A 15,592-nucleotide genomic window follows, 5' to 3' on the forward strand; every position below is an offset into this window, starting at 1 on the left:
ACAGAAATGTGTGACTCCTGGCTCTGCCACTGGCTCCTTGGACCAAATTCTCTTTGAAGGATCAGCATCTCACTCTCTGAGGACTGATCCACCCCATGGAAACCTCCAGCATGCTTCAAGCCAGCATAGCCAGTTCCTATGAAGGCCTTGCCTCAGTATTCAGCTATCTTCAGCTGGTAGTGGTTCCAACTGTGGCAGAAAGCCACCTTGTTTCTCCCCAAAATCTCTGCCCTGTGACACTGTGACTAAAATCTCTGAGCAGCAACCATTTGATTAGGGTGAGCCAGCTCAAGAGACCAGCCAGGGTGTGGTCCCCTCCGTGCTGGCCCACCCTAATCAAATGGTTGCTGCTCAGAGATTTTAGTCACAGTGTCACAGGGCAGAGATTTTGGGGAACATGTGGCGGGCCAGTAGGGGCGCTCCTGTGTTGAGCCGCCCACCTCCCTGCGCCCAACCACCTTCCAGACTCCGAATGCCTCCCTAGGGGCGCCTTATTCTTGGCCGACCCCTCTCCCGGAGCACACTCGCTAGTCTGGGGGTAACATAGCTGCCACCACCCCGAGAAGGGACTGTCTCGGCCCTGTGTCCTCGGGGAAACACAGGCCTAATAGTCCAACGGGTACTTGACCCCGTACAGGTACTTGGGGTACTTCCCCAAGTCAAGGGGGCAAAAAGTAAAGTCTCCCTTAGTCCACAGACCTAAGGGTTCTCTTAGGCATAATTTAGACCCACCCCTCAATAAGTCTCCCACACCAGTCAAAAAGGAGAACTTTATTGATTACAAGGGGTAGGGTAAACTAGGGTACAGGGTTGAGCAATATCTTAGAAATCCTAAAGACCGAACAGAGTGGCTGAGGTAGCCTTTTGATTACGCATCTGTGTTACTGTCAGCTAGATATCTAATCCGATTGAGTAGCTGACTCACAAGCATCTTCCAGAGTTCTTCCGTTTCCCCTCTGGAGTCTGGGGGTGAGAGAGAGCTGGGTCCAGATGGTAAGGCTCCTCTGCTTTGCTGCTGCTTCACCTCATGGTCGAAGAGAAGAGTGAGCCTCCTCCCCCTCCCAACCTATATAGCCCCTGTGACCTCATTCACCTGGTCCAGTGGAGGTCAGCCCAGTTGGCTGTCAGCCAACCAATTTGAAATGCATCACCTGTTACCAGGCAGATTCCAGCTCCCCAGGTAGAAACCCCCCACCCAGATAATTGATGCAAGTCAGGTAGGCAGAGGGAGCAGGTTTCCCCCCTCCCTCAGGAATGCAGCCAGCTCAAGAGACCAGCCAGGGTGTGGTCCCCTCCGTGCTGGCCCACCCTAATCAAATGGTTGCTGCTCAGTGATTTTAGTCATAGTGTCACAGGGCAGAGATTTTGGGGAGAAACAAGGTGGCTTTCTGCCACACCAACTACACTCAGTCAAAGCCATAGCTAGTTGGACTGCAAATATTTATAGTAGGTCCAGTCACATGCACTTCAATGTGCATTAGCCTCTTTTAATGTGCATTAAAGTATCACTTAAAAAAACCAGTGCTATTTAATTAATGCTCATTAAACTTCACTTAAAAACCATGCTCTTGAGTGAATGCGCATTAAGACAGGTTAATGCGCATTTTCTTAGTACCTCACAATGGAGGTACTAGATTTTATGCACACTAACTATAGCACATTAATGCACATGTAGACATGCAGGTCACATTTTAGAGGTATTTAAAGGCAGACAGACACCCAGTGGGATTTTCAACAGCAGTTGGAGACCGAAAATCCCGATAGGCACCTAACTGTAGCAGAACGAGGACTTGAACTGAGATCATCCCAGCCTCAGCCAGTACTCTAAAGGGTTCCTAATATCTGTAAAGGGTCTGAAGTAACTTTGGTGAAAGCTCACACCTAATTCTACTGAGTCCGAAATAGCTGCAGGGTCATAGCAAGTGCTTTTTTTTAAATCAGCCTACCCCTTGGACATTATTAATAGCTCTCTCTTTGTTCTCCCAGGAGGCTGACGTACCACTCCAAATATGTGAGAGATGTACTGCATGCCAAACTGCTGGCTCTGGGGTGGCCAGAATTCAATGAAACTTTCCACATCGGCCCTCAACTCTTTTTTCTCCTCTTCCCCGAAGTTCTCCACGTGGTTCTGCAAGTCGTCAATGGACACCAAGGAGCCCTCCGTGAGGCCACCTCCTTCTCGCTCTATCCTCCACATGATACGGGCAGCTAGCCTGGTCAACAAAGAAGATAGTTGGGGAACATCAAAATGCTGCTGTAAAATGCAAACAATCACACCCAGACTCATCCCAACCCTGACAAGGGGCAGTGACCAAACTCAAACCAACATACTGCACTAGGACAAGGGACAGTTGGGATAGGTTTTTGACTGATTTCACCTCTGGAATTAGCTGCATGAATAACTCCTGGGTACCTCTGCAGGTTGCCACAGCTATCCACAGCCTTTGCCATATGCTAAACATATAATACGATTCCTAAAGTGAAGCAGTGATGATATTTCCCCAGAGTTCACATCTCTCTTGTCATGTCATTTCAAGTAAGAAGTCCTGACTTTATAACAGGATCATAGGACGGTAGGGCTGGAAAGGACATCAGAGTCCTCTAGTCCACTAAACCATCCCAACCAATCATCCCTGTTTAAACCATCCCAGGAAAATGTGTGTCTCACCTGCTCTTGAAAATTTCCAGGAATAGAGATTTCGCAGCCTCTTTATGTAGCCCGTTCCAATGATTCACCACCCATGTAGTCAGAAATCTCCAACCTAAACCTCCTCCTCGTCTCCAACCTAAATATCCTCTGCTGCAGTTTGAGGCCAATATGAAGCTCAATATCTGTGCATATATCTATCTATATATATATATTCAATATGAAATATATTCATATTCAGTATATTCATATGAAATATATCTACTTGAGGGTCTATCCAAAGTGCCCCTGTAACTGGATTGAGTACCTCAAATCTTTAACATGTTTATCTGCTCTGTAAGGATTTGCCCTATAAGAAACTGAAGCCCTAAGCAGCTAGCTAACTTTCCCAGGGTAAATGCCACTTATGTGGCTAAATACAGCTTCGCATGTGCTACTTACCTGCCTGAAAGACAATTGGATTTGGGTCCCAGCAGGCCCCATGGGACCACTGATCTCCTGAAGGGGATCCCACAGGGAGTGGATCCCTTGGAAACCCCTCCCAGAGCAGGATCCCTTTTGGAACAGGGCCACAGAAAGATAATACACCCTGAGCTTTACAAAGCCGGGGTGGGAGATGTACAAGGCTCCTCACTATTAATCTAAAAGGGGCACTGCAGTCTCCATCCTCTGTCTATGCAGCCTGCAAGCCAGACAAAAGCACTGGAAGTTGGCAGCTCTCCTAGCCTGGCTCCAGCCAAGTGCTCAGTGGCTTGGGCTATGCTTTCCATTGTAGCTCAGAATGCCTTTTGGGCTCATGAACCACAAAGGGTATTTTTATCCAGATGCTATTAATAGGAAGCCTGATCGGTGAAGGATCATGACATGGATAGACTAAACCCAGGGAAAGCAGGTGGCAATTCCACCAGGTGCAGCTAAAAGCAGCTTCCCCCTTTAAACTTCTCATTTTAAGGGGTGATTGGCTTGCTCAGTATGAGGAGGCTTGATTTTGTGAAATGCCAGATCTCTTGACAGTTGCCGGGAATGTAAGATACCTGCATGTGTTGAATTTGCACCTGTGAAGCTAAAGTTACTTCTTGTTACTTTCTGTTGAATCTGATAATGTGTGTATAGTTTTACTTGAAGTTTACACTATATTCTTTTCCTGCCAGTCTGGCAGCACTCTTTCCAAGCTTGGGGCTGGAGTCATTTATTTATAAAGGCCCAGAGACAAATGTAACAGGGAGGAACACTTTTACACTTCCCCCACCTCAGAGTTTTCAGCAGACTCCCCAGTTGATTTGGAGAAGGCAAACGAAAGGCCAGTGAGATAGCACTTCTATCCTAATTTCTGCATTGCTCCTTGCAGCATTCAGGAACATCCCAGTTGGTCTAATAAAAGATATCAGATTCACCCTAAGAACCTAGTCTGCCAGTCAACTAATGCATTTTCCTCTTCTCTCTCATGTAAAAGAACCAGAACTGCAGTATGGGCAGGGAAGGGCATTGAACAAATAGCAGGTCCTGGCCCAAAGAGCTCAGTAAATGGGTCAAATGCAGTACAGCACAGTCCAGAACAACTCGTACTCAGGGTCACACAGATCAGGATCTCACAAGGCCCTCAGACTTGGAGGCTCCCAAAGCATAGGTCCGGTGGCAGACCGTATAGTGCGTAGGGTCCAACAGGAGTTCAAGGTCAAATACGAGGGACAGGAAGTGCATATGGCTGGCCTGGCACTGACAGCCACTGCAGGAACTCTTCCGACTTTCATGTCCCCGTACCAGGCTCATCCCAGTGAAATGGTAGCCAATAGTCATCATCATGCCACTGCCCACATGCTTCACAGGCCTTGGCAAGGGCCCCTTTGGCCACCGGCCCTTTCTTAAAGCCAATGATAGTGAAATGCAAATTGTCTCCCTTCAGGGCCACCTCACACCGGCCCCAGTGGACAACGGAGGAGTGGATGGAGCAGAAACCACCACTTCCCATAGCACCACTGGAAACCACTGGAAGCCCCTGTTGCCTCCGGCAGTGTTGCGTGCGGTCAGCACAGCATGATGCAATGCAAGAGACCGCAGAAATGTGGAGTTGTCACAGCTGGGGTCCTTCCAGGAACAAGGGGGAAATCATTTTTTAAAGAGGTTTCAGTTTGTCTGTCATTTGCATTTTCATCAACGAATGTATTGGAGACAGACCCTGGGACACCAAGGACTGCCTGGTTGTGGCTGTGCTGCATACCACAAAAAAAGCACAAGCCCCTGCTGATTCAGCTCCAAGGGAAACACCATAGCTAATGAAGTGCCCAGAGACACAAATGAGCGGTTCTGCTTCCCTCTGCAACCCATGTGTGAGAAGCTGGTTGGGAATTTGTCCAAATAATTGCCCACCCCTGATCTAAGCGCAGAGAGGTGAGTGGACACAGGCTAGAGGAACCTAACCTTTGTTCCCCCCTTCTCCCTGCACCTCTCCCCAAGTCCCCAGCAAGTGGCCGGGCCAGTCTGGTACCAGGCAACCGCTTCAGGCAACGTGGGTGCAGGTGGAGTGGCTCCTGCCAGGTGTGTGACAGGGACTTTGGGTGGGGGAGGGAGGTGCAAGGAGAAGAAAGGAGCACAACATGGCACTGGATCAGCTGGGCCTGGATAACCCATGGCTCCAGGCCCCCTTCTCCCCGCACCACCTTCCCTGCCCCGAGTCCCCAGCACATGGCCAGGTCCGGTAGGAACCGCACCAGTGCACCCACGTGGCTAGAGGTGGCTCACAGTAACACAATGTGCCACCGGCCTGGCCTGGCCACATGCTGGGGACTTGGGGCGGGGGGTGGCGTGCAGAGAGAAGGGGGCTGGGAGCTGTATGCTATCTGGACCCAGCTGGGCTGGTGCCATGCTATGTTCTCACCTTCTCCCTGCACACCCCCACCGAGTCCCCAGCATGCAGCTGGGTTGGTGTCACACTGTGTCCCCACGCACTGCTTTGGTCCACGTGGGTGCAGCTGGATCAGCTGGCACAGCTCCTGCCTGACCCAGCCGCATGCTGTGGACTCAGGGTTAGGCAGAAACTGTGCCAGCCACCTACAGGAACAAAGCGGGCACCCCTACCAGGTCCCAGCCCAGCAGAGCCTAGATAACCCATGGCTCCTGGCCCTCTTCCCCTGCATCCGCTCCCACCAGCAGGGAGAACCTTACCTGAGCTCCCACTCACTGGGGCAGGGCCGTCTGGTCTGTGAATGGCCGCAGGTCCAAGCTGCATCCAGACAGCCTCACCGAGCAGCATCCCGCTCAGGAGCTCAGCACCCCTTGCCTTGGAATATATACTAGGAGCTGGGGGACAGGCAAGGTCTGGTCGGGGATGGCAATGAGTGGCTGCTGCTGCCGCTGGCATGAGGAAGGGAGAAGGGCCAAAAGCCAGGCCAGCCATGGGCTGGATACAATTCTCCTTCAGAGGAACAGCTGCGGGTCAGACAGAATCATTTGGCAGGCTAGATCTGGCCCAATGACCATACTTTGCCCACATCTTCTCTAAACTGTTACAGCTGCCAGCCAGATCACTACTTCCTTGAACCTTGACCTCAGTCCGGCCCTGGGTGTGTAGGCTGCAAGGGCAATCTTTCTGTGTATGCTAGGGCACGGTGCTGTGCACCTGAGCCAAGTCTCTGATGTACAACTACATGCCATTTCACCTTGTTGTGAAATCTTCTTATCATCCACATAGTTCACACCCACATCAATGAACGTGGGACTTGGGGTCCAGGGGAGAATCAAAACCAGCGCCTCCAGTGCTCAAACTGGCCAGAGGTCCAATTTCTGTCTCCCTCCCTCCCTCTCCTCATCTGATAAAACTACTCTGGCTGAGTTTAGCTTGACGTGTTCTGCTAAGGCGCATGGCCTGCAACCAGATGCACAGAGGTAGACACTTGGAAGGGAGACGATGGAGTCCAGCCCCTCCAGACTATGTGGTAGGGAGTCCTCCTAGCCCTTTGTAAACCAGATCATGCTGAGGTGTCACTCCTGCAAAGAACTATGAATTTTTTCCTAACCCTGGAAGGGAAACCATCCTTCCTGTGGCATCAGGGTTCACACCCAACCAGGAACCAAATGAATGAGACGGTTCTGGCCCTTCCAGATCTCGTAGCAGCACTCCAGCAAGCTGTACCTGCTGCTCTCACCTGATGTTTTCATTGGGCGCCTTCCCGTGCTTCTTGATGGCGGAGCACTCATTTTTGTGATTCAGCCAGGCACCTCTCTGGCAGGTCCGGTCACAGTAGTGAGCAAACTTGCACTGACCGCAGCGATGGAGCTTCTCCTGCCGCTTAAAGCAGGTGTGGCAGATGAGGTGAGTCAGGCTACAAAAGACAAAAGCAGCCAGCTGTCACCAGGGAGGAAAAGTACATGGATCCAGCTCAGAGCTTCCCAGCTGGTCAACGTCTCCTCCAGGGGAGAATAAATTGAGTAACACTGAGCTATATGTTCCACAAAGCCTTCGGGACAGAAGGATAAACATTTCAAGTGAAGTGCAGCTTCATGTTTGCAGGCATGCCCAGTGCTGCTGTGTGTTTAATAGACAGTGCTTTTGTTTAAAGGAAGGACCCAGTGAATACATTCCCCAGCCCCTCACACCTCCTGTCTCCAGCACTGGCGCCCCAGGTGCATGTCTTTGTGGTTAATGGAATATTTGTTTTGCTACTTTAAACACCATCTCACATCCACAGATGTGTTTTTGGAGTCCATCACTCACTAGAGACAGAAACAGATGTCAAGGCAGGAGGCCTGATTCTTAGTTCTTTATGCTGGAATAAAATAAGAGTTACTGCTTTGAATTCAACACCGTGGACACCTCTGGGAGAGCAGGGGCTGGCCACATATCTCACGTGCTCCATGACTCCATGTGTTATTTCTCCTAAGTAAGAAAGACGCACTATTTTCCCTCTACAACTCATTGTAGGGAGCAGGGACTCTCAAATTCCTGAGCTCAGGGAGCAAAAGGGAAGCAGCTGAAGACACACACACCACTGCAGACACACACACACACACACACACACACACACACACTGCTTCTTAATGTCCTTTTTTCCTATTTCCAGAAAATGGATACCAAGCTCAGGTTTACAACCCAGGAATATCATTCCCTCCCTGTCCCAAATTCTTCCCTTTCCTTTCTTCTCTACTGACTCACCATCCATCCTCCAGCAACATGGGTTACATGGGGCATGATTATGATCCTTCACATGTCCCGTGAGGGGTGGGTGGTGCCATTGGACAATCCATCTGCAAAGAAACACTCCCTTTCTACACCTGGCCCATGTTTTTGCCAGCTGCCTATGCCACTGTCTTATATAACCTGGGGCTTTCTGGCTCCTTCTCCAAACAAGGTCCCCAGTGGTCCTACCCAGGGTGATTTAGTCTTCCCACACTGGCTGGAAGGCTCCCAATTCTGGGTGCCCTCCTCCCACACCCCCACCTTCTGTTTTCATTGAGAGAGCAACAGAGATCTGAATGCATGTGCGCATGTGTGTGAAAGAGAGCACCCCAGACACATTAACCTCAATGACCTTGTCTTGACAATAAGCTGCCTACAGCCCACCTACAATCATGGAGCAATGGTGCTCAAACTTCTGGTCCTGTGGCCAGATGAATGACACAGGTCCAGTCCAGGGGATGTTCCCCACTTGCTGGATCCATCTGCATGTCAGATCTGGCCATGCACCAGGCCAATCCCACACATGGCCTAATCCCATGCACCAGTCCAAGTCCATGCGGCAGATCCAGCTGCAGAGTGACCCTGTACGCTGACCACACTTCATGCTGGCACAATCTAGCATGCAGGGCCATGTTATCTGTTTATGAGGTCCAGAAATTTGGCAAGGGGGGCTGCAATTAATGCTGCCACTGCTCCCTCACCACCGCCATAGAAATAGGGATTCAGCACTGGCTAGCGATAAATCAAATGGATAATGTACAATAGCTGCTTTGTATTGATAGGTGCTACTGCCTCTAAAGGACACAACGGCTCCATACAGGCATCACATACTTGATACTGTGAACAGATTCTGGAGTTTCTGCTCCAGATAATGTGTTACAGCCTGTGCTTTCAGAGCAGGAGGATCTGCCAGTTCTCCTCACTGATGGCTTGAAAGCACCCGGAGGTCCAGGGTTCTGGCACCTGTGAGATACCAAGGGGGTAACAGCATTACAGCAAAAGCTTTACACAGGAATCCAGTAGAATTGGGCAACTGGGTGGAAGGGAGCATTTGAGATCAACCTGCAGGGAGAGAAAACAGCCCAGCACTGACACAAGGGTACACTTGGTGGCCTTCTGGGCCCTTTCTCTCTCCTGCCTGTAATTCTACCTACCTAATGCAATCCCTAAGCAATCGACTTGCCCATAGTTGGATTTCTGAGTGGAAGATGAGGTTATGGGCTTCAAGCTAGGCATGTGCTTCTGTACCTTACCGAATAGGGGGTCAAACATGAGTGAATTGCACAGTTTTAGGGCAACCCATGAGACCCACATTACAAGTTACTGCATGAGTGATTACTGTTGCTTGCAAAGCACTTACCCTGTTATTATTGCAACCCCCAGTCTCTCTGCAATTAGCTCTTATCACCCTTGTGGCTCTCTCCTTCCACCTGGCTAATGTTTACACCAGCTAATTTTTCTTTCTTCTAAGCGCCTGTCTAATTCGTTTTAAAGCAGGTTTATGAGTGTCAAGGTCCACTGCAAACACGGTGTACAGAAAAACCAAGTCCTGAGAACTCCCAGAACACTCACCAGTTTGGGAAATGACTAAAAGAATCATGGAAATGTTACTGACTCCTCCATCAATATACAGAAAGCAACGAAAACCATGGGAATAAGGGAAACACATCCTTTTTGCTTTGAAATTCAGGCTGTGTGGGGCAAGGATTTTAGACCATTAAAGCATGAATTAAAAAAAATACTGTAATTTCAATGGGTTCAGCCCCAAATGGACAAAAGTATAAAACTACGATGGGGCGGAGCGGGGTTAACGTATAAGAGTGCTTTTAAATCATCCTATGAACTCCATTGACTCCAGTTAGACTATATCAGGGGTGGGCAAAATGCAGCCTGGGGGCCAGATTCAGCCTGCCAAGTCATTCTATCTGGCCCGCGGGGCCTCTAAAAAATTTAGAAAATTAATATTAATCTGCCCTGAGCTGCCTGTCAAGCGGCCCTCGATGGCTTGCCAAAACTCAGTAAGCAGCCCTCCGCCCAAAATAATTGCCCACCCTTGGACTATATCCATGAGTAGCATGTCTACGTGGGACGATTACTGGGCATTCCCCTAATAACACTACGCAGTAGCGTGTCCCGGCAAAAACCATGCTAATAGCCTACTGAGCAGTGTTATTAGGCTAATGCGCAGTAAGCATCACTAAACAACCTTGCACTGGTGCTAATGCACAGTTACTTTAAGTATTGCAGATTTAGTTAGTCCTTTATTAAGGAAGTAGTAAACCAAATGCACAGTATCTAAGGCACATAAATGAATGTGTAGACGTGCCCAGTGAGCCCTAATTGCGTTAGTAACCATTTGAGAGATCATTATGGCCTAAATATCTAAACTTTGAAATGCTGCCTGATACAGGCTTGATCACGATCCCATTGTAAAACATTGGGAGTTTGCCCGCTGACATTACTGGGAGCAGGAGCGTGCCTACAAAAGGATCCAGGACTGTTCTCTCCTCAAGCAGCCAACACAGAAAGCAATTTTCCCATCACCATGGTGCAGCCGCCTCTGGAAGAGAATATGGCTACTATTTAGGAACTGGGTACCCTACCCAACCCTAAACTGCAGCTGAGGACAGAGTTTAAAAGCATATCCTGTACAATTGCAATTGTACCGAACACAAGTAAGTAGGGCTGTAATGTTAGCCATATTTAGCCAGGACACCGTCATAGGATCGCAGCAATAAATCAAGTGCCACTTCAAAAGACAAAAGGCTCGGACTTTGTCAAGCAAAAACTATTGTTAATTTAGCACTGGTCATTGACCTTTACCTATGATAATCAGCAGAGAATTGTTAAACATTAAAGATAACATTATGATATTATTATTAAACATTAAAGGTAATGAGCAACCTATTCGGCATGACTACATGCCTGGCATTTCAAGGGGAGTTTGTATCCTCACATTTCAATACACCAATTTCCATTCACACAGTGCTCTTTAGAACATCTCCATCTTTCATGCAGATAGCCTGGCACTGGTTTCTCATGAGAAAGTTTATTTGAAATGTGAGGTACATTTATGTGGAAATGACATAACAGGTGCCACCCGCCTTGTATTCTTCTTGCTGGCTCTGTGGTTTATCGGGTTATATTTTACATTTTAAACAGGAGGGATTTAGACTTTCAAGTGATAACTTGTAAACACTTTTTATAGGCAGTGGAATGTATCCTTGGGCATTTTGAGGAATTCCTCTAACCACATGAAGGCTTCAGATACTCACATAGAAAGCGGCAGTATCAGAGAATAGTCTTTTCTAATATGACAGCCTGTCTTGTTTAGTGTCCAATGTCAGATAACTCATTGGAAGGAAAAAGTCTTCCCACAATGCACTTCCTCTGTCCTTTCATCCACAGAGTGGCTTCTCCTAATTACTTGCTTTATCTGGGAGAATGGGAAAGCCATCTTCTGTCTTATGTCCCCAAACGTTTTTTCACTGTCTCCAACATCCTTATATCAAGGATGAACTAGAAGCTTTGAAGCAAGTGAGTGTAAAGCTGAAAGTGTTTCACTGGCTACAAGAGTATTTAAGCGAGCATGAAAGATTTTAATCTACCAGCCAAGATCAAGGCCCAGTTACGCTAGGCGCTGGGCATACATACAATCCTTGTTCCAGAGAGCTCTAAATTACACAAGAGGATCATAAGTACCACTACAATAGGAAACTGAGACACAATGAGTGTGTCTACACAAGACGTTTACTGTGGAGTTGACTAATTAGCTGAGCAGTAAACAACTCAGGGTCTATACATGCAGGGCAATTAGGCTGGAGTAAACTAGTTAACTCTACAGCAGAGTAGTACTTGTAAATACTCCACAGCAGTGCACATGTAGATGCTGCCCGGCAGGCTGGGGCATGAGGGTGCTTCAGTGCAGGGGCTTCCTGCCGGCTAGCCTCATGCTTTTTATTTATCTATTTAGCAAATGCAAAACCACAAAGCCAAGCAATAGCCTCATGCTGAAGCTCCCTTGTGCCTCAGTCAGCCCCTTGAGCCCCCTGGGCCCCTGCCAGCCAAGGCTGCTCCAACCCGGCTTGTTGTGCTGCGGTCCCCAGCACATGTTCAAACAGTGCTCCCGGGAGCAATAAACTCCAGATTTGATTTCTTTACATTAATCGCATCTGTAGACATGCCTAGCAGTGTGCCCAAGGCCACATGGAAGTTGGGTGCCAACGCTGAGATTTGAACTGAGATCACCAGCCCTAGTGCCTTATCTTAAAGCCTGGTCTTCTTCTCTACCTTGTGCAACACAACACTTTTACTAACAGGTCTCTAATTCTGCTATCGCTGAACCGTATGCTGCTAACAATGTACATCTCATTGCCTGCTTAAGATTTTCATGGGAGGCTTTTTAAAAGAATGTCTGCAAACAAAATGTCATGAGACAGCAAAGTGCCGTGTTAAACAGTGGCTTATAAAAGGACAATGATTGGAGTGTGTTAACAGCAGCCCTATGCTAATAGCAGGAGGGATGGCCGGCTCCCTTAACTCAAATGACAGAGCTGCTGCTGCTCTGAAAAGCACGACTGCGTTTTATCAGCTGTCAAGTGAGCAGGGCAGGAAGGTGCAACCGAGATCACAGCCTTGTAAGGTAATGAAGAGCCATGAGACTGATAAAAACACACAGGGTGGTACTATACTGGGAAGCAAGTAGAGATATAATGCTTGGGAATGGTGTGGTCTTCCCTACTTTAAGAGCTCCTGCCAGCTAAATGCACAGAAAGCAGCTGGAGAAGTGTTCTTAAAATGCCTCTGTTGAAAGACATGCCAGGTTTTAGGAAGCAATGTACCTGGCAGGGGAGACAGCTTGAGTAGGGGAAAGCTTATGGGGGTATCTGCAGAGATGCCTGCTGAGTTAAATCGATAAGAAATGGATACTACAGACTATGAGTACTGAGTTTCAGGTTTTTGGATTTGGAATCTAATTGGTTTTGGATTTAATTGGCAAGTGAATTTGAACATTTATTAAATTTCAAAAGCGGAAATGTTGCAGCAGAAGTACTGAGGTAGAGTTCCTGGGGCTGTTCCTTGTAAGAATAGAAAGAAGGTAAATGTTTCGATCTTGGGTTGTTAGGGTGTATCACATGCTGCGGCAAGGCACCCCAAGGCATAAATAACCTATAAGGATCACTTCACCTTCTTGAGAGGCAGTTCCCCCTGGCATGAATTGCAGCAGCACTGCTTTGGAAGAAGCAGCCCATGTTTTATTGAAACTGCAGAACTATTCATTTACTTTACTATTCGCTATTTACTATTACTTTATTTCTCATTCCATCCAAGAAGAGCACACACCAACTGCAGATGCTTCCTCAGCCTGACGAAGGGTTTTTAAACCCAAAAGCTGGCTAAAAAAATTTTTTCCAACTATTTAGTTGTGCTAATAAAAGATATCAGATTTACCCAAAAAACCTTATCCGACTAATCCTGTAGGCACCTATATCCACTAAGAAGCCTGTTTCCACTGGTGGATATGCAGGCTGATGCCATCCCAAAGCTACCAGGCTGCTCAGAGCCCTCACTCATGCCAAAGCCCCAGAGCAGGATTCTCAAATGAGGCCCCATCTAGCCTATGGTTGGGACCTAACTTTTCTCAAGCAAAGGGCGAAAAAGCTGAGATGCAGCTCAGAGCTGAGAGGTCTATGCGGTGGCAGGGAAACTAGTGCAGTGTTTCTCAACCTTTTAAGTAGCTAACTTAACTAACTTCTGAAAATGTTAAGAAGTACCCCAACACTCAATTTTCATGGGGATTTTATATTTACAGACTAACGTGTGCCATATGTTGGAAGAAGGGCTGTGTATATAAGGCCATGATATGACAGATGTCTGACCTGGTGTGGGTAGGGTTGCCACCTTTTACACCAGGGATGCACAACTCAAGTATGTACCTGCACTAGAATTGATGTTTGCCAAAAGTAAGGATCAACCCAGTGCATTGCAAAGTATGGCACACCAAATTATTACTGTGGAGTTGGTTTTTTTTAATTGCACCAAATATTTTGCCATAGTTTTGAGAGGAGGGAGGGGTGAGACAAAGAGGAAAAGAGGACAAGAGAGAGCGTGGAGGTACCTGCATACCCTCTGCCTGTACCTCGCGTACCCCTGGGGTACCACAGGTTGAGAAACTATGAACTAGTGGATAGATGTTGCAACACCGGAGTACCTTTAAAGGTCTAACCCTTAATCTTTCTGTGCCTCACTTTCCCCACTGCAAATCTGGAATAATTATGTTTTCCTGGTCTGTCTTGTCTATTTAATCTGTAAACTCCTTGGAGCAAAAGTTGTCCCTTACTGTGTATCCTTGCAGTGGCTAACTGAATAGGTACCTGCCCGCACTTGCTAATAAAATCCAAATGATAAGGGCTCCTAAAAAGAGCATCTCCCTAGCAGAGCCATTTCCCTCACCTTTCCAAGTCATAGGCTAACTTTGTATTGACTTGGAGGGCACAGTGCCACTTGCTAACTCACTTCCTGCAGCACCTTCTCTGGTCTTCTCCCATTCAATTATTAACTGTGCTGAACACCACCAGTCATAAGATCCGGTGATATGGATCAAAGGGGGCAGGAGAGTGCAAAAGCCCCCATGGCTCACCAAAAGCATCTGGGAATGTCTCCTAGCTAAAAGGGAGGCATACACCCAATGGAAGGGAGGGGCCATCACCAGGGAGGACTATACTGCAGTTGCTTGGGGATGTAGGGGGGCAGTCAGGAAGGCCAAGGCGGAGATGGGACTGGAACTAGCTTACCGGATCAAGGACAACAAGAAGTCCTTTTTTAAATACATACGGGGCAAACAGAAGGTTCCAGGTAACGTGGGGCCCCTGCAAGACACACTAGGAAATTTGGTCGTCACACCAGATGACAAAGCTAGCATATTTAACAATTTCTTTGCCTCCGCTTTCCCGAGCAGGGACTGGAACAGTCACCCTACTTCTGGGGCCCCCTCAGGCCCCAGGGGAGGTGCACCTAGACCAAGGGTCAGGGAGGATCTAGTCAGGGAACTTCTGGAGGTACGGGATGTATTCAAATCAGGTGGTCCGGACAATCTCCACCCCAGAGTGCTGAGGGAATTAGCTGAGGTCATTGTGGGACCCCTGGCACGGCTGTTTGAGCACTCGTGGTGCTTTGGTGTGGTGCCAGAGGACTGGAAGAGGGCCAGTATGGTTCCCATCTTCAAAAAGGAGAGGAAGGAGGACCCGGGAAACTATAGGCCAGTATGTCTTACCACAATCCTGGGCAAGCTTTTTGAGAGAATTATCCTGGCGCATGTGTGTGAGGGGCCAGCAGGGGAGGTTATGCTTAGGGGCAACCAACACAAGTTCACTATAGGCAGGTCCTGTCAGACCGACCTGGTGGCCTTCTATGACCAGGTCACCAAACCCTTAGCTGCAGGGGTAGCAGTGGACATAGTCTTCCTGGACTTTCAGAAGGCCTTCGACACTGTCTCTCACCCCATTCTCATTAAGAAACTGGGGGACTGTGGTGTCGACACCTGCACAGTCAATTGGGTCGTCAAATGGCTGGAGGGCCGCACCCAGAGAGTGATGGTGGATGGGTCATTCTTGACCTCAAGGGATGTGGGCAGTGGGGTCCCCCAGGGCTTGGTCCTCTGGCCCGCACTGTTCAATAGCTTCATCAGTGACTTGGACAAGGGGGTAAAAAGCACCCTGTTCAAATTTGCTGATGACACTAAGATGTGGGGGGATGTGGGCACGCTAGAAGGG

General features: G+C 48.2%; 1 protein-coding gene across 2 annotated transcripts in view; it reads right to left on the reverse strand.

The window, feature by feature from the left end:
• The window catches only part of SMYD1 (SET and MYND domain containing 1), a 47,746-nt gene that overhangs the window by 19,806 nt on the left and 12,348 nt on the right, over positions 1–15,592 (reverse strand). For both annotated transcript variants that reach the window (XM_019553462.1, XM_019553463.1), the window contains exons 2-3: positions 6,790–6,966; positions 2,000–2,213 (exon numbers count right to left, since the gene is read on the reverse strand). In XM_019553462.1, coding sequence (XP_019409007.1) covers positions 2,000–2,213; positions 6,790–6,966 — 391 coding nt within the window. The remainder of the gene's footprint in view (positions 1–1,999; positions 2,214–6,789; positions 6,967–15,592) is intronic.

This window comes from Crocodylus porosus, unplaced genomic scaffold (genome assembly GCF_001723895.1).
Source record: "Crocodylus porosus isolate Cpor-Errol unplaced genomic scaffold, CroPor_comp1, whole genome shotgun sequence".
Lineage (NCBI taxonomy): Eukaryota > Metazoa > Chordata > Crocodylia > Crocodylidae > Crocodylus > Crocodylus porosus.